Source organism: Anoplolepis gracilipes, chromosome 2 (assembly GCF_047496725.1).
Source record: "Anoplolepis gracilipes chromosome 2, ASM4749672v1, whole genome shotgun sequence".
NCBI classification, from domain to species: Eukaryota; Metazoa; Arthropoda; class Insecta; order Hymenoptera; family Formicidae; genus Anoplolepis; species Anoplolepis gracilipes.
This window is the reverse complement of record NC_132971.1, coordinates 5,006,731-5,028,453: the sequence shown is the minus strand read 5'-3', so window position 1 is coordinate 5,028,453 and position 21,723 is coordinate 5,006,731. Positions and strand designations below refer to the sequence as shown.

The 21,723-nt window shown below is 38.4% G+C and overlaps 1 protein-coding gene across 1 annotated transcript; it reads right to left on the bottom strand.

Annotated features, from left to right (window-relative positions):
- Nucleotides 1-564: 564 nt before the first annotated feature.
- Nucleotides 565-21,520, bottom strand: LOC140676401 (protein gooseberry-neuro). Its single transcript, XM_072911418.1, has 6 exons — nucleotides 21,438-21,520; nucleotides 18,736-19,049; nucleotides 14,258-14,369; nucleotides 1,895-2,091; nucleotides 1,169-1,595; nucleotides 565-857 (listed from the first exon to the last, which is right to left on the bottom strand). The coding sequence occupies exons 1-6, from the start codon at nucleotides 21,487-21,489 to the stop codon at nucleotides 619-621; spliced, it is 1,341 nt and encodes a 446-aa protein (XP_072767519.1). The 5' UTR covers nucleotides 21,490-21,520; the 3' UTR covers nucleotides 565-618.
- Nucleotides 21,521-21,723: the final 203 nt, after the last annotated feature.

The window sequence follows — 21,723 nt, the reverse complement described above, 5'->3', positions numbered from 1 at the left end:
AAGATATTTAAAGTTTCTCTTATCTGTAAAGAATGATAAAATCTTTTGTAAATTTTGCGATGAACTTTCATGCTTCTTTAACAAGCGATAAACCTTAATGATACTTATTTTTATAGTCAATATGTGTGGAATTATTCCGTGAATTAAGCTCAAATGATATAAATATCACGTATATAATTTTTCATAAAATCTAATAGAATTACAAATGTGTATGTAAATATCGTCACGCGTCAAGTCTTGCTGTAACTCTAATAATACGTTTTCCCTTTAAAAGAAGATAATTTGACATTATTAAAATAAAAAAATAAATAAATCAATCAATTTAAAAATAAAAAATCTTTGTATGATTTAGGGGAACTTTCTTCGGTCATAACACTATGTTAAGACTAGTTGAAGCATCTTTTAGAGAGGAAAGTATAATATAAAAATACATAAAAAGTCATAGATTGATAATATATTATATATACAACATAATAATTATATACATTCATATTTTTGTATATAATACAATTATATACAATTAACACGTAATATCTTTAAATCTTTTTAATATCTTAATATCTTTATATACAATTATACACGTTTTCTACAACTAATCTCTGTACAATAATTGATCGGCTAAAATATTCCACCTACGCTACGATGATAATTAAGCTGAGAGTGTGGAACGTAATCGTAGCCTTGATCGTACCAATCCGACGTTGTCGCAACGGTATTCGTGGTACTTGAAGATTGAGTATTCTGAGTCGCGTGCGATCCGTGCTGATGACCGCTGGTGTGACTCGAGCTGTACTCACCGCTCTGAAAATGATTGAACTGTCCCCAACCAAACTGCGTCCTGGACCAATCGGTACTACCTGAAAGTAAAAACGAATACAGATCTCGATGGAGATCTTGGTGGAATTTTAAAGTTACAATTTTTTTAATTAATTGCGTACATGTATTTCTAACGCTTTAATATTTCAAATTCAAGATCGGCAACTCTCGAGATTACTTTATTGATATATCAAAGAAATAAAGATTGTTAAAAGAGGAGAGATATAACAAATAGATTCTTTTATAAATATTTAAAAAAATATGGAGATATGTTCTTGAATATGTTATATAAATAACATATCTCGTAGAATTAAAAAAAAAAAAAAGATCTCAAAGATTATAAAATGCGTACCGGTATTGTGTGAAAGCGACGCCGGCGCACCATGCGCGGCCGGTGGTTGCATCGTCGACACCTGCGCGAGTTGCATGGAGGCCGCGTGCGCCGGAAGCGAGCCGAGATGACCGGAAATGGCAACCGCATGTCCTTGAAGAGCGCTGCTCATCGTGGTGGGTACCTGGGCCATCGTGGTCGCCATTTGAGCGACAGCGGTACCAGGCACTTGGTGCACGCTGGGCGCCTGGTGCAACGTCGTCGGGCTATGATGCAACGTCGTGGGTACCTGCGGTATCCCACCCGGCATCTGCGGTACCTGCGGTATCTGAGCAAGCTCGTGGCTGGCCGCGGCGTATTGGCACGGTGTCAGCGGCAAGCTGGCCACCGAATGAGCCATGCTACCGGCGTGTTTGCGGAGGCGCGCCCTGCGATTACTGAACCACACCTGAAGCAGTGCACACGAGGCCTTGTGATGGGATCGGTTTGATGGTAATCGCGATAAAAGAGCGCTTATACAATTTTGTACATTATCTTAAATTTTTATACGAATTTATCTTTTTTTTTTTCAACTTTCATGAACACCTATAATTAGTATTGAATAACATGAATAATTTATAAAATTCTTATCAAACAAATATATTTTCGTAAAATGAACGCTCGGGTGCAACTATTTTTTTATAACATTGATAAAAATATAACGTTCTTTTAAAATTAATATTCTCATAATTATTATATCAGATGTACCTGAATTCTTGCTTCTGTCAGTCCAGTTCTCTGGGCCAATTCCTCTCTCGCATAAACATCTGGATATTGAGCTCGTTGGAACGCAGTTTCCAATTGTTCGAGCTGTTCACCAGTGAACGTCGTTCTGCTTCTACGTTGCTTTCGCTTAAGTGGAATGCCCGGCTCGCTCTCTGTGTCGGAGTCATCACCGCAACGACCTGAAAATCATAAAAACGACAATCGTTATATTTTAGAAATCCAGGAAAAGCGATCAATATGTATTATTACAAAAAAAATATCTAGAGATAATTTGTCTGGATTTCTTTTACATTAATTAATCATTGAGAGATTGCTATATAAATATCCTTCGAATTATTATAATATTATATTTATATTATTTTAGTTTACAACTTTATTATACAGTTCTAAATCTGTAGATAAGTGACTTATTAATACGTTTAAGAACATATGTAACGCATGTCTTTTAACACACTGTATTTTAGTCTATTCTATTTTCAATGCAAATTTATTATAACAACTTAAAACATACACATGTAAAAAGAAAGAGAGAGAAAGAGATCTAATTTATAACGAATCGACGTATAGTTCTTAAAACGACATAAGAAATTTTGTAGTCCATTTACGTCAATTTAAGTTTCCTATTTTTTTCTGGTTTAACATAAATATTACCTATATATATATATCCGTTTCATGCGAGAAATTAAATCGGTGATAACGTGTCAAGTGGAATGTCTTTCGATTGATTCGTAAATTGTGAGCATATTTTTGGCAAGAGTTTTGTGCTATTAAAACAGCAGTATGATATATAATGACGGCTTAAATTTTATAGTAATTATTAATTTGTGTTAAAACAGCCGTCACCGCTAATTAATAAATAAATCGTCGAAAAAGTCGCACTATCATTCAACTCGTCGTCGCCCTGATGAGCTCGCCTCTTTCTCTGAATGGGATATTGATGAGACGATGATCATCATACGTACAATATGCGTATCCGACGATGGCTATTGCGCATAGTCATCATATTTCTTACGGCTTAATTGTTTCCTATGATTGAAATCAAGACGTTTCACCTAATATTTCAAAGAAAATTCTAGCATATCGTCACGGATTTATTTTCATAATTTATAATATACCAAACTAAATGATTAATTGTATTTATGAGAGTACTTTATTATATTTTATGTTTATAAATTGAGAATTAATAATGTAATAAGTATATATCAATCTATATATCAAGTATCTATATATCATAGTATATCAATAAATTTCTGTGTATCAGCTTCATATACTGCGTAAAAATTTCTGATGTGTTTAGTTCTTGCTTTCAATATGTCTGCTTGAACGAAACGACTTCATGTTTTCTGCGTATGCACGCTACATACACCGTAGTCATTAAAATATCCATAAAGTCCTCGTAAAAGGCAAGCAATGGTCACCTCCAATGGTGCACCGCCATCTTGCTGCGTTTTCATAGGATTGATATGTTTTATGATCGACGGCCTTTCATCGTGATCGGTTATACTTATAAAACTTTTTATCGTCGACGATGATGATTTCCAGCACCTTTTATAAAAGTCCTTCCTGTTAATCTGTTATGGAAATTATACACACACAGGATATTGTCTAAAGTAATTAAAATCTTAATGAAGATGAATGTACATATTTATATATGTGTTTTCCACTGTCAGTCTTTTTCCATTTTGAAATCTTTTTTTCTTTAGTACTTATATTGGTAATTTTTTGGGAGAAATAATTTTTTTGAACTTTGAGCATATTTTTCCTCTTTGTATAATATACTAGTTTCCTTTTTTAAGATTAATCTTTATTTCTTGAAATTTATTTTTTACAGAAGAAAACTCAGTCTGCAGAAGACAATATCAACTAATATTCTACGCAACCAGTCGGATTGCAAGAATCTTTCCGTTTCATCGCCGCTCAACCGTTCAATGCTTAGATCTTCTTCAAAGAATCCTACAAACTTCTTAATATCCTCTCATTCAGCGTTTCGTTCCGAAAACATTTCTATGCAATACTTTTATTTGTGCCATTGATACCTATTTGGCTGAGAGAACCAGCAGCTCGTGCGTTCATTTTCCTCGCAACGAGAGAAAAAAAATACGCACACACGTAGCGAAGAAAAGCCATCGACAGAAGAAACTGACCGGACTATACCTTCGCTAAATATTTGCCCCTAAGTCGACTCTTTCTCTTTCTCATTGTCCGATATTAGCCCCATATTATTGTTCAATCGAGCGTTCTCGTGAACTTATTGTTCGGATCAAACTCGGACATTGTCATGCTTTTCCAGCCATTCTTAGCTTCGTCTCTTTCTCCCTCTATCTTCCATCTGTGTTTGAAAATAAAATTTAATCTCTTCTGGTTCCGCTCGCGGTTCTATCGCTGGTCAAATGCACACTAGAATATACGTCGACCGAGAGCATGAGTGGCTTGTTGTGACGCTGGTGAATCCATCCTGGCACAACAAACGGGGATTAGTTCGCTCTTTTATTTGCCTACCTGTGCCAGCGTGCTATCGTCGATTTCGCGATGCGGAATTAAACGGTGACGACAGTAATTCTATTTCTTACGCCAGCGCGCACAGTTAATTTCTCGTTCGCGTCACACGTGCGACTAAAATTGTTCAGATTTCCTTCTCAAGCATCGTGGATCCAAAAACATCGTCCAAATCTGCAGATTATTATAAGAACTATATGAAAATTTATACAAAAGTTGGAATTCTGAAAAACCTGATGATCAATTAAAACTGAACAGACATACATTTAACAGATTCAGTTTTGATATTGATTTGTAATAGATTTTACATTTTTATTAATTAATGAAAAATTGTAATCGAAGACTTTTAAATAGGCTAAATCATCAAATCCTGATTACATTGTAGAAATTATCATTAGATTTGCGCAAAGCAAGATCGACGGATTCTTTTATCTTGTCAAACTCCTGTTTTCCTCTTACGTACAGTAGAACCTGCCTCGAATCTCATGTCGGTGGACAATGAACGATGCCTGTTTTTCGGTGCGGTTTTTACTTTGCCCGGCGGGGAATGAAACTAACAGCGGCGAGAGAGGTTGCGGCTTTCAAGTATACAAGAATTCCCAGCGGCCGTCCTTTGAACTTGAGTCCATTCTACTTATTGTGCGACGTTACATTTGTCAAAACGTAACGTGCCTTCCTTGCGTATGAAGGCAGATACGCCGGCGTCTAACTTAAATAACGACTGATATTCAACCAGAAATAGACAATAGATGCGATATTTTGCGGCAAATCCATTGATTTTTCACGATATTATTAATTGAAAAAAAAATATATTTTTTTGCTATTGCAAAAAGTTTTTATTGGCTACCTGATTTCGATATACATAGACAATTTCGAAAAAATGTCATTTCAAGTGCAGATTTTGAAATATTGATCGATAAAAATCATGGTGATTTTTAATTACTTTGAAATCGATGTCAATTGTACGTCAAGTAATACAGGAGACTACGAGGAGTCATTGATGACGAACGAAACGTTCATCCTCGCGTACTTCGCAGTTGTCATGTTGCTTCAAGTGCATTATGAAAAAAACGGTGGACATCTTTTGACATTCACCATCAACTTTTCCCTCGTTTTTACACTTCTCGCCACCTATGCACGACAACGAGGCCAGTGACAAGAATTTAAACCTGGGTTCCGCCACCTTTACTGTCTGTGTAGATGCAACTTGTCTCCAGGCTATTCTCCCATTCTTCCGTTTGTCATACGAGGAACGTGGACGAGCCGCCAAAGATGCCGCCAAAGGAGATCCTCCGCCGTTTGACGGTTCTCGTCGGAAAAAAGGTCACTCCACCACCTTTATCTATTTTTTTCTAAGTATACACCACGTGATTAAAATGCATGCACTTAGCTTCGTACTTCTCTTCAAGAATTAAAGATAAGCCAAAGATAAGGTGCAGAAGATACTAAGAATGACTGACAATAAATGAAACCGGAAATAAATAAATTATACATATAATTACACATATAAATTACACATAAAATAAATTTCTCAAAGAAAAACTATTTTTCAAGTAAATAATACATATAATAGATTTGCAAAAAACTTTTCTATCTATTTAGTAGTTTTTTGACAATATGAAATAGTCTCCTTTCGTACCTTTTGTGCCAATGTTGAAGTTAATATTTTTCCAAATACCTGCTACTTTATTTTGCCAAAGGACAAATAGCACAACAAATAGAACAACTTATAAATTTTTTTTTTAGAAATTTTTAGGAATTTTTTTAGAAATACCTAACTCTAACCATGTCTGTATCTTTGCATAAACAGATTTAAAGCAGAATGTAAAGTTTAACATTTTCAGTCAACTATCGGTTTTCACGACGAATACAACGTTACAAATTTCTTGTCGACATATTAAGTTACAATTTCATAATTAATTTCTTAATAATTACATATATTTAAAATATTAAAAATTACAACAAAATTATTAAGGAAGACGTGGATGTATATGTCAATTAACTAACGTTTATATTTTTTCCAGCATCTCAACACTTTGCACGTTGAAGCGTTAATTCCTCGTTCGTCGAAGATATCAGTGCGACTAATTATCAATTATCATTATTGGCTCGTTCGGCCGATCTTTTTTTCCGCAGTATAGGCGAGACGACGGGGGTAGTGAACGGCCAGGTGTGTTTCTCTCGTGGCCGCCGCCGAGGGGACGTTCGAGAGGCAGGGCGGTGGTGTTCGGCGAGTCAGCATTCCTTCGCGCGGCCTCTGACATCGGCGGTCCTCTCTCAGAGGGCTCTCTCCCTTCGATCCACAGGATCGCCGTCCGACTCACCTCGTCCCGCTTCTACCGGCCGGAAGAGAGGAAAAAAAAGACTCGGCTGTGCCCGAGAGCACATGAGGCACAGGAGGCAGAGAGAGAGAGAGAGAGAGAGAGAGAGATCGGGCTATTATGCGTGTGTATGTGCGCGCGATCGTTTAGGCGCCCATATGTTGGACTTGTAATGAGAGAACGAACGTGCTCTCTCGCGCCGGGACAGGGAGGCGGGCACACTCGATGAAACGCTTTATAGATTATCGCCCCGGCCGAGAGAGCCATTGTTTTATCGCGCGCGGTCGCCCTGTTAGCGCCTGGAAATGTCAATTATGTCGAGGGTACAATTAAGCCACGTGTATCTCTTTGTCAGACCTCTCGCTTGAATCCTGACGGACGTTTCGTCTTGCATTACATGCATCTTTTCTTCGGATTCTTTCACATTGAAATCATTGCAACGCAAGTTTTTCGATGAACATTAAAATATTGATTTGAGTCTATAAAATTATTTTCTTCGGACAAGCATATGAAACGATCAGTGTTTTATTTATACATTTCGTTGCGTTTCATTCTCACTCAGCGATTGAATGATGTAAGACCGACGGGAGCCAGCGCGTCGACAAACGACAAATGTTACAACGCCAGGATGAGTTACGCTCCCTTCATTTCCAGGGTGATCTTGTCTCGGGCTCATCAGGTTGACTCGTTGATAGGCACAATCAATATCGGGCTCTCGATGATGAAAAGCGACCGATCGAGCCGTGAATAGACCGCGTGAAAAGACGCGTGTAATCAATTACGGGGAGAGGGGAGGGAGAGAGCGGGCGGTCCTGCGGTGTCGAGAGCAAATATCTCATTCGTAGCAACGTCATCCAGAAATGTGCCGGTCAGCATCCCTGCTGCGTGTATGTTCCTACACGCGTGCGTACACGCGTCTTGCCGCCTCATCGAACGTACGCGCGGTTCTATAATGTATGGTGTACAAGTCATTTTACACGCGATTAACACGTTTACCTCACCGAGCAAGATTACCGTAAATACAGTAACTCAGTGCCATTAGTGTTAACGGTGAAGGCTAATGTCTGTGCATTCAGTCCCGGAGAACGTTGTTAAATAATAACGTATAATACATACAAGTATTTCTCTTTTAGCATCGTTCGTATCACGAGAATATCAAAAGAATATATATAATCGAAGCGTGTGAACCATTAATGAATATCACGATTCACACGGTCATCGCCGTTGTAAGTTTGTTTCTTCAATCACCATTGATCACACGAAAATCTGTTTGCTTTCGATGCACAGCGATCAAAGCAAAGAGGCCTAAAGTTGGATATCTAAGAGGATATTTTCAGTGGGATTCGAAAACATATAATACACATTTGGGCCTGATGTTTTTCCGAAGTTCCGAGTCGAGTTTGTAAGAATACGGCGACGCAGACGACAGTTACAGGGCCGCAGCAGCATTCGTTGTCGCGCATGTAGATCGCCGTCGCTTTCCTGCGCCCTCCCTTTCCGCTTTCCGCGTGTCGAATTGGTCGCTGAATAGCGGAAAAGGTGCCGCACCTTCGTAAGCTATAAATCTAGCCGGGCCCTCCCGATTCTCCACCTTTCCACTCCCGTCGCTCATGGGGGTCCGCTAGATGCGTGTGTGAGGTCCCCCTAAATGGTAACAAATGTCCTCAAAATGCCAACAATGAGCCTTGAAGCGGTTGACATCCGAGAGCACGGTCTGTCTTCCTGTCAACGCCCGTGTATATGCGTATATGTGTGTGTTTTGAGGGAGGAAGAGGGATGAGAAACCGGTAGTCGGTACGAAAGTTGGTGGCCGATGTCGACGACAGAATTTTCGCCGAGACATAATGAGCCGACTACAATTAGACGATGTTAGGTACTCTTCAGACGCGATCTCGCCGGTCAACGTCGTTGGTGGTCCGTGTAAGGGCAGTTGTGATGACGGTGCAGAGTCTTCTTCTATTTGCCGGAGAGTTCCGTCCTTTTCTCCGCAAACAATCGCTTCTCGATTATGACTCTGAGAATTATTATGCACTCGTCAAGTTCTCTCTATGAAGAGAAATATATATTTCTTTCTCTACAAGAGAATACATTTATAGAGGGTATTTTATATTAAATACAAAACTGAGTTAGAATTTATATTGTCACGTGCTATTTAATGATCGAGAATTCAAATAACTTTCGTGACATTTCAAGTAACGTTGACAGCATCGTGGTCAGTTTTTTCGTTGACCTGACCACCAAAATTATGAGGTAGTTAACTATATGTTTCAAAATGAAACGGACCACGCCCATTCAGTTCTGAATTGCATTGCTGGTGGTTTTTTTTTTTTTTTTGAAGAAAAGCACAAACGTGCCGCTGATTTTTTTAGTTATCGATATTTTGCAGAAGGTAAACGCATTCTTCGAAAGTACAATATAATTTTTGTGTTTTTCATGTATTTCATTATTGAACTGTTGGCTGCTAAAATTTCAAGCAGTGATTTTATTTTATTTCTTGAAAATATTATGTTCAATATTAACAATAGTAACTATATATTATTTATCATTAATTTTTATTATAGATTTTATTTATTTTAACAATATCTGGTTCATCATCCGTTTGAAAAATATAGAGATTTTATTTTGTCTTTTTTTGTAACGTATGTTTTATTATTAAAAATATTGTTTTCTCTCCCCCCAAATTGTGTAAAGAGAAAAACATCAGTTTTATCTACACGATACTCCAAAAAAAAACTACTTGCTCTTGCATATTCAAGAACGTATTTACCCCGAAGTGCAGTACCGTGCGTTCGCAAAAACACCCGAATATAAAGTACCTTTGTCGAACGATCGATTGATTATCCTCGAGCGATATTTCCACGTAATTAGCATTTTTTTACAACACGCGTTCGAGCATCGACTTTTAAGTGCGCCCGATTAAATCGTGACTTAATGAAAGACTGCGAGTTGTAAGCCGACGTGACTGAAAATAAAAGATAAGCCACAAGAACATATGTAAGCGATGTAAGAAAGTAAAGTGATAATATAGCCTTATGATTTGCTACTGGTCGAAAGATTTTGCCTTAGAAATTAAAATAATTACTATTTCAACATCTCTATCTTTTTTATTATAAATTACTTATTTACATATTGTAACAAATTAAAAGTTATATATGGAAAAATAATTATTTTACGGACAAAACACGTTTTTTTTTTTTTTTTTTTACATAAATCGCAATCTTATGAAACATAAACTCTTCTCAGCGGCAAACTTCTTTTAAAAAGTATACCGATAAATTGCGATAAATGTAAGGATAAGTAATTATCAATCAATCCGAAAGGATTATCTCGTATAAACTCGGACCGCCTTTTAATTCAATCCGAAGGTAAGGCCGCATCTGTAAAGACACACGTCTTATGGGTCTATACGAGTATGTATCGCTCTCGAAGGATTATACGCTCGCGTGACAAGGATCGTATCCATACTCCATGCTGCTTGCAGCTCGATTCGTGCAGCGCATTAGATACACACTTTGATATCAGCCCCGACAGCCCTCTGCTCCCTTTCTCGCGTCCTTGCGTTCTTTTTTTCGCCCGTGTAATCGCTCACTGACTTCTTTTGCATTCTTCATTGCGTCGATGTGTCGACTCTCGAAAGCGACTCTTCGAAGATGAGGATTATGAACCGACAGCGAGGAGCAACAAAGTATTACGCCCGATATGACGTTGATAAAGTCATGAATAAATTAAAGAGTTGTATAATTAATCCTGTTTCTGCAAAAATCTTTTTCTACAGACTAATGTAATATTGTGAATAATCGGATCGCATTTTTCTTTTTTTTTTTTTTTTTTTTTTTTTTATTATAAAATAATACGTTGTGGAATTAAAAAATGTTTTACAAGAAATATATTTTTTTATACTTTAAGATTCTACGTTAGCCTACGTGTGAACAATAAATGCGCATTTCTTTCTTCTTGCCGAAACGATTCCACTCAGTCATAAAGTAAAGCAAAGTAGCTTATGTATGATACAAATCATCGTTTTCAACGGACTAAAAATTCATTCCGATATTATCGCAGTTTTGAGAAATGTTATTGACTCTTTGCGCGCGGCTTAATAATAGTGCGCTGAGCAACTCACGATGACCGAACAATGTGAATATCAATCGTAGCGATGCAATCTGCAAATTTGATTGCGAGTCGTACAAGCAAATCGACAAGTCGTAAGAAAAGAGATCTCGCGCGATGTACGTTGAAACATTTAAAACAGTATTTCTCTCTTTCTCTTTCTACCGAGAGCGATCATCGATCGTCGATACAATCAATAAACCTGATTGTGAATCACTTAGCGGCGTTGTTCATCGGGCCGATACTCTCTTGATCCGCTCCAACCGCAAAGACGAGATCTGATAGAGAAAGAAAGAGAGAGAGAGAGAGAGAGAGAGAGAGAGAGAGAGAGAGAGAGAGAGAGAGAGAGAGAGAGAGAGAGAAGTGATATGAAAGAGGAATCAGGATAGATATACATATTATATACATGTGCAACGAAAGATGCGGAGGACGCAGAGAGGAGGGGTAGTGTGGAGGGGTAGGCAGGACCCATTAGGCTAATCCCTCGTCGGCGGCCGAAGCCAAAGGAACGGAATAAGAAGGAATAAGAAAGCCACAGGCTACGTGTCATTCCTGCTCGCCTGCCGACACCTATACCCCGACCGACACCTCCGCCATAGTACGAGTATATCCGTTCAGAGGTGCTCCCTATCACGATTGCCCTCGCTTCCTATTCCGCGTGCGCGAATAAACTCGTCCGTAAGTTATTCCATCGCACGCGGCATCCCGGACTGCGATAGTAATGCTGCCTTATCTGCTCGTGGAAAGCGAGACGGAGTAAATCGGAAGTAGTTAAATATCTGACAGCGCGAGATAAGTTTCAATTAACGGTATAATTTCAACGAGGATTTTATTAAAATTATAAATAATTTATGCTTCAGCGTGCGTAAAATAAAAGTGAAATAATCTCTTTTGCGATTTTAAATTGATATTCTGAATTTTTATCAAATTAGACATCAATTTCAATTAATGTCAAAAACATAATTAGTCATAACATAATCCTTTTTATTTACATGTCAGATTAAATCTTCTTTTCTCATATACTTCTCGATACAATCGCGATTATGAATTACTTTAGTTAACGAATTTCCATGAAAAGTACTCACCTTCTCGCGGCATTCGCGATATTTTAATAGCACTTTAAGTGTTTCTTCGCGTTTGATAGTAATGGCAGGAAGTCGTAAAAAGCCGCGTTCATTTCGGCGTTTATTTATTTTTACGGCGTGTAAGAGGCAACCGCTTTTGTCTCGAAATTCACATTAGCGGTGCGGCGGCGCAGACAAATTACATCGCCGCGGCGGCGATCTTTAAATTCAGTCGATCGACGTTAATCAATTTTATTGACCGCGAAAGCAGTTAATAACGAATAAACGGCAGTGTGAATGAGACCGAATGCGTACCCGCTCGTTAAATAATTATTCATTTTTGTACAAAGATTCAGTATGTACAAGAGGCACGAGTAGGTGAGCGCGGACGAGATTTCTATCATCGTAATTTTGGGAGAAAAATTATGAAGCGTGTGCGGCAGTAACATATCGTGGAGTCGTACATAATTAACCGTGCCGAAAGAGATACGCATCTGTAATTGACGGTTTCGCGATTTGCTCGACGCGCGATAACATTTCCTCAGAGGCGCCTTTTCATTGGCAAAATTTGCGCCTGATTCTTAATTATGGTTTTTTCGGAAATTTATCGAGTGCTTCTGGTTATTTATGAGCGCGCGATATTTTTATTGCCTTTCCGTTCATCTGTTGCGATTTTACTTTGCTTTAATTTCCTTTTTCGAATTGCCCGTAAAATGTCCTCTGCGCTAATTATCACTCGCATACGTGGTACAAAACCAATTCGTTCTCGATTAAAATTAATTAAAAGAAGAATCGTACGGGAAACGGAACGGCGGGGAGCCGGGAATGAGCACCACTGTCAACGTGTGGCAGGCGGTTCGTTTGATCTCCGCGGGACCTTCGTGGGGCCTCTGGGCCTTGAAGCTCGCTCTTGCCTCTTGGCTCTCGACTCTTTCCTCACATTCTCGATGGTCCGCGATCGAAGGATCTTTTCTCGACCCCGGCAGCGTCCTCGCCGGTCTGACTTTTTAAGACTTTGGGACACCTGTACCGCTAATTCCTCCATGTCTACCTGTATCAATCACTAAAACAGATTCCCGCTTCGTGCTCATAACAACTGACTGATCGTGTATGCCTACAAATAACCTGGCTTAAGAATCAAGTTATTTTATCAAAGACATGGAGATCTGGATCGAGAAAAATCAATATGACAGGTATATATTCGTATAATCAGAATTATATCTAATATAAAATTATGTATGAATTGTTGTGATTATAGTATTCATAAAGAAACAATTATGTCTCTCATTTATCATATCATTAATATTAGATATTTAAAATTTCATGATTTATACTTTTTTGCATAATAATTTGAATATTTAATTCTCTATATTATTCGCGTAAGATACAAATTAATATACTCCAGACTAAAGTAAACTTCCTAATATACATGTATATAAAATCCAAGAGCTCTGAAATTACAATAAGAAAAGCATACGACATGTATACTTGTAGAATTAATTAGTTATCAAAAAAAAAAATCTATATTTGAGAAGCTGTACAAGAAGTTGTACACAATTTCTTGTACAGCTTGTATTTAGAAATATTATAAAGGACTGCCCAGATATCTTTCGAATAATCACGCGGGACGCATCTTATGCGAAACTGTCTCGGAAATCTCGGAAGGAGGAAGACGACGAGACCTGGATGAAAAGAAGCGGGATAAATATCCCGCGTCCTGTAAGATATTGACACTTTTGTAATCCGTTTGTCGGACGTGTGGGCAACCTGGCTAATCCCGCTTACGCCCACCGGAGATTAAATCCTGCCGGTCCCCGATACCGGGCTCGTTCGGACTAACTTCGGTCTCTAACAACGAAGGACAGCGGAGGCGCTTATGGCCCCGCGTAGGGGCCTATATATGTATACCTACGCCCGCGTACGTCAAACGGAGGTCCACAGGCCCGGCGGAGGTTAAAAGCCCTTGATGCTCCTCGAGACGATGGATCGCGCGCGCGATTCTCTCTCTCTCTCTCTTTCTCTCTTTTTTTTTATCTTTCTCCTACGTTCCATTTATTTCTCGCGCCCGATATCGTGCGCGGCAGGCTTTGCTATTGGGTTTGCTGCGCGGACTTCTTCCTCGCTGCTGACAGCCTAAAAGGGTAATTAACCCTCCGACTGTCCGACGTGTGAGAACTTTACGCGGCTTTCGAGTGTTTGCTCATTTTGCATTCGCGATTACGATCGAGCGAAGCGATATTCAAATGGAATGAGAACTTTTTTATATCGATTTCAGAATTTATCTTGCACAAAGTCATATAAATCGTGATACGTATATTCTTAGCAAGACTGAGGACGTGGGAAGAATTTAGACTTACCGCCGCCTAATATGCCGTTGATGGTGTAATCCTTCTTTCCGTCATCCCCTGGTCGTCCACCTCGGAGAAGTCTGCTGATGGAACTGACGCTTGGCGGATCCGAGAAACCCTCCTATATGTAAGCCAGATTCATTAAAATCGATCAACTGCATATAATGTGATTTAAGAGTGGTATCAGTGCGGAATTAATTTCAATCTCAATTAATTTTTAAAAGTATAATTAAACGATAAAAATTATTCAACGCGTCAGTAAAACCAAAGGCTTTTCTTTCAAAAGATTTTTCTTTGAAAGAAAAAATATTTTTTAAAAAATTTTCCTCAAAGATGAAATTCTCCTAAGATACCGTTATTACGATAACGGATTATGATAAAAGACGGTTCTCTATTGCATTCGTCTTTATCGTTTTTTTGCCTTTTGTTTCCGTATTAATTCAAGTTGCATAAAAATACTCGCAATTTCCCTGATAGTGATTGCTAGGTTTACGCAAAGTTTCGCACATTTCCGTCTCTCGACCGAGCATTCGCCTCTTCGCTCATAGATACCGGCAAATGCGAATTGATTGATCGTAGAATTACGTGTATCATCGACCCGCGTGTGGCATTTGCAACTGCAGACTACTGCACTACAATTTGGCGTGATTATTTTCGTGTCGGCATATACATTTGTGCCGTCGAGATTCAACGTTATTACATATTGTACGTCGGAACCGTTACACGCGCATTCACCACAACAGGATACTTTCGCGAATCCAGGTTGCTGGGCGTTCGACAACGAAACCTGTAGATAATCGTGAAAATCGAAAGCAACCTTTCAACGACACGATCAGATTTTATTGTGCGGTTAGTACAGATAATGTGACTGTTAATCCTGAAGCTCCGGCAAGTGAATCGGTTATCCGCATTCCGTTTTTTATCACAAATAAAATTAATTTAAAAGAAATTCAATTATTTTAGACAGAGAAATTTGTTAAAAATAAGAGATTTCTTTTTCTTTCTTTTCCAAACGTCTCATTGTCAGTTGTATGTTTTTTAACAACAAAATCCAGTATAATTAGTACAAAATCAATTAATTATAAAATCTAAATAGAATTATTATTTAAAAAAAGAGGCGACAAAACTTTGTCATGTTCAAGATATATAATAATCTCATATATCTTGAAATAATATAGAAATTTTGCGAATAGGTGAATGTCCGCGCCATCGTTAATCAGTTTTTCATTACTGCATTACAAGAAAGCGGAATTCACGATTCAATATGAACAATGACTATAAATCCGTTATTCCGATTGTGTGAAAGACGGGTCTTCCTTAATTGTAATAGTTTCGGGATTCTTGTCGTATACTCGCAAGTGACCGTTATGAGAAACGAAAGCTTTGCAACTGATCACAGACGGTAATCCTTGGACCATTAACTCCTTCATAATAATTACAGTTCCAACGATTTCAACGAGGTTAATGGTTAGTGATGGATGGTCACCGCAAGATGAGCTATCTTAATACCGCAGTATGTCATGCGGGAGTATAATCAAGCGGTCAAGGATTAAGTATCCAGCGTCTGTAGTACGATTGATGCTTTCCACATATGATTTTTTTCGTTAAATAAAAAAATATATGTTAATATATGTATATACAAATTACTTATTATGTGTAAAATTAATATATGTATGTACAAGTCTTTTTAATTAAAAAAAACGAGGAAGAAAGTTCACCTGACGGTTCATTAAGATTTAAAATATTTCAAAGCTTGATTTTTACACATTAATCTTTGAAATAAGACTCATATATAACTGTAAGATATATCACGATCAAGATCAAAATTCTTCAAATCCGAATCCATTTACTTAACAGACATAACAAATTAAACGAGATACATGTTAGATGCAACACGGATGGCATAAGTCTAATTATAGTGTTTTAAGATTTCTTCTTCACATATCTCATACTTTTGTATCAAATATCAAGAAAGTTTCGCCATCCGTCGTCACACCTATCAGCATCGTCTCGCAAAGCCGCGAAAATCTCCACACGTACGCACGCGCCGATATTGATCGGCCTTATCAGCGGCGCGATCGCGATACGGCGGCGATCAAGTGCGTGCCAAACGGGCGATTCGCTAAAGAGAACGAGATAAATAAAGAAAGCGGGAGATGTAAGATCGAGTGAGCATTATCCCGCGAGCCAAGGTGAAAGAACTGCCTTTTGCCTTTGCCGAAGATTTAAAAGGAGGAAGAGCAAGCGCGACAGAGAGCGGCGGCTTTAGAGAAAGAGAGAAGGAACGAGGCAGGGTGATGAAGAAAAAAAAAAGGAAAAGGGGGTCGTCGGTGTCGATCGCTATCTGCTGGATCGCCGATCTCAGAAACAATAACGATCCTTCTGTCGGTGGTGGCCGAGGCGTCGGGTCCGGGGCGATGACAGGAAAGAGAGAGACGAACGTAGAGCCGACGAGGCGGCTGGATCGCGGGAGCGACGAGGAGAGATACGCCTTGCGGGCCTCGGGGTCCAGGAACGCCTCCTTCCAACATTAAATGCCGTATTAATGCCGTCCACGACCGGCCTGCCTCTACAACTGCAGCGGCGTACGTGTTCTCGAAACCGTTTCTCGTCCTTCTCTACGACGGCTCTCTCATCTCTCCTCATATCGTCCTGCCGTCTCGCTTCAGAAGTCACCCACTCTCTTTCTTCCAACGGTGTTTTCGGCGCTTCTCTCTTTCGCTCCTCAATCGCAGTTTCTTTTCGTCCATCGTCTCTCTTTCACTCGCTTTTCTCCGACGATCTATTCTCCCCACTCGTTTCTTCTTTCCCGATCGCGATCGCCAATTTCTCTCTTCTATTCTGAATATTTATCTCTTTCCTAGTTTTCTTTTGCAAATATTTTTTCTACTTTCTCTTGTCATTACTTTTATTCTCGTTCTTCTTCACTCTGCGATTTTTTTCGAATCTTGCTTTCTTCTGCACTCATTCCCTTTCTCTGTATTTTGATGATTCTTTTACAATCTCTCTTACCTGTATTTTTACATACACTCCTCCGTTCTCCTCGATTGATACGTTTTCTCTTTATTGTCGCTCTTTTGGCCGATGCGCATGATGTTTCTTTCGAGCGAGATTTATCTCTCTATCGAAGAGATCGCCCTCGGCAAGGGAGGCGTTCCAGCATCGAAGGAAGGCAAAACTCCCTCCGTCGGAATTTCGCACGGTTTCGATTTGAGAACCGCCGTCGATCTTATCGCAAAGAGACACGTAAAGATATTTCAGACCCCGAGACTTCGATACTTAACTTGACTTTTATTGCCTTGAGAGAAAAGTGCTACCGCGACGATGATTAACGTGATTATAAATAAAAACAGTACGTGCCTGGATATAAATTAATAATTCTTCTCGCATACTTTGGAAAAATACATTAAGATTAGAAACAACCCTACACAACAGATTAGAAGACTCAAAAAATTATTACCATCTAATCTAACGTATTGGTGAGTATCGTTAACACCCATTCTTATTTTTGTATTTTTTTCATATTCATAATTCACCAACACCTACGTCGTATAGTAAGATTCGTAATTAAATATTTTGTTAAACTTAACGCCGACGTCACCTGGGTAATTAATCTTTGCTCTTTGCGCGGTAATATCTTCCTGCGTACATGTACTATGATGATGTTTTTTATCGTAAAAAGACATCAAGGGATTGGAGGTAATGCGGAAGAAATTATTCACGGAAAAATTTCTTTATGTGTATGTGTGTGTATGTGTGTGCATACTCGAAAATCGAGATGCGGAGGTGTTACGCCAATGAGGCGTGGGTGTAGACGGCGGTCAGTAACGTATTAAAGGACACGCGAGTTGCCTCGGGCCACTCACGTACCCCGCCGTTCGCCTCGTGCACGCCTCGTGCACAAGATTAAAAAGCCCCATTGAGTATGATTCCCGAGAGAGATAGAGAGCTAACCGCACAGAAAACATCCGTGTTCGATTGAAGGATCGAGCAATGGCTCGCGGGATTTTCACGGATGGAAAAATGCCTACATGATCGGAATAACGAATTGCATTTAAAAAGCAATTCGAAGTAAGTGTCAAAAATATTTTTATATACCTTTACATGTCTCTCGCACATGTTTTGTACATTCTTCGTAGTAATACATTTTAATTACACTCTTGATTTATTATTAAAATTATATATTTTTTAATGACACTTTCTTGTGTTGCTTATTAGTTTTATTTTTTTATATTTATAATTGTATATATTTTTTAATTATCCGATACTTTCTCAATTTATATTGAAAATTTTATCTTTTCGTCTTTCATACGTGATTTATATTCACATCAAATATATTTATATCAAATCGTGTGACAATTATTATTAAAATATTACAGTATTTCTATATTTTGTCGTTTTATTATGTCAAGACTTTTACAAAGCATTTTGTTTTCTTTTTGATTTTATGCGATTAATTATAAAATATAATATTCAATTTTTTTTACCTTCATAAGTTTGTCTCTGATCTCCCAGGAAAATATTCCAGGATTATCTCTTTTTAATTCCTCGATTCTCGCCTCAACTTCCGGCGTGGCCACTCGCGGTTTGCTACCGCCAATCACACCGGGACGAATTGATCCAGTTTCTTGATACCGATTTAAGATCTTTGAGACACAACCGTGTGAGACGCGGAGGTTTCTGGAGATGACGCAAGGACGAACTCCAGCGGCGGCCATTTCTACGATTTTCAAACGGATGTGATTCGGGAGAGGTCGTCCATTAATAAAGACCCCTCCTAGCTGATTCATTCTACCTTGTCCTGCAAGAAATAACCGAAACATTAGTAGAATTTGACGATCATTTAAAGTCGTGACTATTATTAATAGCAAAATATAAAAACGAATGGCTTAAATTAATTTAAGATACATCGCGCAATCTGACATATTTCTATACTTGTAACTTTACTTAGGAATCACACAAGTTGAAGAAATATTTAAAACGTGTATATTGGTCATTAAAAAATTATATCCAATTTTCTGCAAATATCAAATAATAATGCTTATTTATTTCTTTTTAATAAAAATTGCAAAAATATTTTCTACAAATAATCATAACTCATTTTTATTAGAAAACTAAAAGTGGCGAACAGGGTGGGTGGATGGGGAAGGGAGGAGAGGTTTTAAGAAAAATCTTGTAAGCGCAATTGCGGTGATTAAGCTTGAAATTAGCGGCGGAATCGGACTGGGGCGCAAACACGAAATCAGATAACAGGATGGCGCGCACAAGGAGAGGATACCAAAAACACGGCTAACAGCCGTAAAATTGAAGAAGTTATGCGCGCGAGGAGGCGTGCACCAGGCCGTTTCCAGCACTAACGAGTATAGATTCGGATCGTTAGTCGAATTAGCCACCCTTCTGTACGTGACATTAGCTCCCGTATCATCAGGCCCCGGGTAAGTGCGCACGCGGTGCTTGCACGCGTAATTACTATGTTTACGCATTACGGACGCTCCGAGTACACAACGGAGGCGGGCAATTATAATAATCGTTTGACCGCGTGTCTCGCTGCCTAAGACGGAATGTCTCATTGTCGCCGGATAATTTTCGATCGGTCGAGATGCTTTTTGAGAAGCCGAGTTAGTTTTTGACCGAGCACACGCACATAACGAAACAGTAATCGTCATTTTCGTTACGCTGACGTGAACCTGTTTGTCTCGGGATACCCATTCCAGACTTTTGCCTCGTGCGTCCTGCGGTGCGTGCGACAGAAATGTGTATCACCTTAATTGAAAGTTTTTCTATCGGATATTTTAATAAACGGTCTCGCACAGAAGACAATTATTTTTAAAAATGTCTCTTTTTTGCATATTTCCATTTATGAAATTATCTCTTTTCGATTAATAATCTTGTAATGCATATTGCAAGTTTCGACACGCATTTTCTTTAACTTAATTTTTAACATGTAATGATTTTTCTAAATTAAACGCTTGCTATAATTTCCTTTCATTTGTCGAATTATAATTGATTAGCATAGATCTTAAACAGTATTATTAATCACAAAGTATTATGTATACATTTTATATATACAGTCTATTGAGTTTTAATGAACTGATTGATTATCTGTTTAGCGAATATATCCACACACACGCGCGCACAACAAGATATGATCACGTTCTACCCAAGGGAATATTATGTCACGCCTATTGATAAATATCCATATCCAATACAGAGCACGATAATATCAAATGTAGATTTGTCTTACTCAATTTCGAAGGAACCTCGTATTAAAGATGAATATCAATTAAAACGCAGCGAAGGGGAATGCTTAATATGCGGCCAGGCACAGCAAACGCGCGTTACCATTTAATTTACGACGGGCTCGTTCGCTTTGGACAGGATTGATTTATCAAAATCACACGGCGGTGCAATCGATCGAATGTGTGTTAATGGTGATCGTGACTGAATTTAATTATTGTTTTAATAACCGAGCACATAATGATTAAACGATCACATTGTTACCGCCGCCAGTGTTGCGTAAATTATTTAATAGCAGTAATGGGATTTTCAAATGTGACGATTAACGTCAGTGTAATTCGCCGCAAATGCACCCTTTTACGCGCGCTGTTATTCTCGCGCGCACGTCGTTGCAGATAAGATCTGAGAATCGCTATTAAGAAATGCAAATCGCAAAACTATTTCCATTAGAATATTTATGCATTATAATCATTTCGAATTGTATTTGAGCAGCATAATTGTAATTTGCCATAATGTGTTTAATTAATTTAGTTAAAAAATTTAATAATTTATGCATTCAATAATATTCATACTTTAACCTTTTAAAAAGATTCGCTTCTCTTTGTTTTCTAAATCTGTCAAAGCGAAAAAGATTTTAAAATGTTAACATTTTTATAATGAAAGATTTAAAACATTTTAACAATTTATCGTATTCGCAAAAAGGAACACATCATTCTTTAAATCACAATTGGACATTTTGTAAAATATTGATTTCCGAAATATTCTGTGAAATATCTCTCTTTTCTATCTTTTTGATAAAAATTTTGTATAAAAGTGAAAAAGGATATTAAATATGACACTACAGTAATTATGTTCAACTTCTATTCTACTAATCTGTTTTCTGTTTTATTTCGACAAGTATTCATTCAAAAATCATCCGCGCAAAATAATTTCAACTGCGTGAGATACAAACCTTGGAATGGATATCCGCCGAAGATGGGTCTCATTCCACTGGTGACATCCATGCCGCCGGCGGTGAGTCTTGCGTTATTTGACACTGACACACACTGATCGGAAACTTCACTTTTGCCACTTTTACGCCGAGAACCGTGCGTCCTTTGCACTCGCCACTCAGTTCAAAAGGAAAAGACTCTTTGTCTAGCATCCAGATTCGATGAGAGAAATGGTCACGCGTAGACCCAGGTAGAGCGGTTCCAGGTAGACGTAGAGACCGAGTCGGATCGTGCAAGAAGGATGAA

What these genes read in the sequence shown, in the direction of transcription:
- LOC140676401 (XM_072911418.1), bottom strand. Translation starts at nt 21,489, where the DNA reads ATGGATGTCACCAGTGGAATGAGACCCATCTTCGGCGGATATCCATTC. An exon ending in TCAGAGACAAACTTATGAAG is followed by an intron (nt 14,370 to 18,735) that starts GTAAAAAAAATT and finishes GCTTACATATAG; the next exon opens with GAGGGTTTCTCGGATCCGCC. An exon ending in CAACGGCATATTAGGCGGCG is followed by an intron (nt 2,092 to 14,257) that starts GTAAGTCTAAAT and finishes TATGATTTTCAG; the next exon opens with GTCGTTGCGGTGATGACTCC.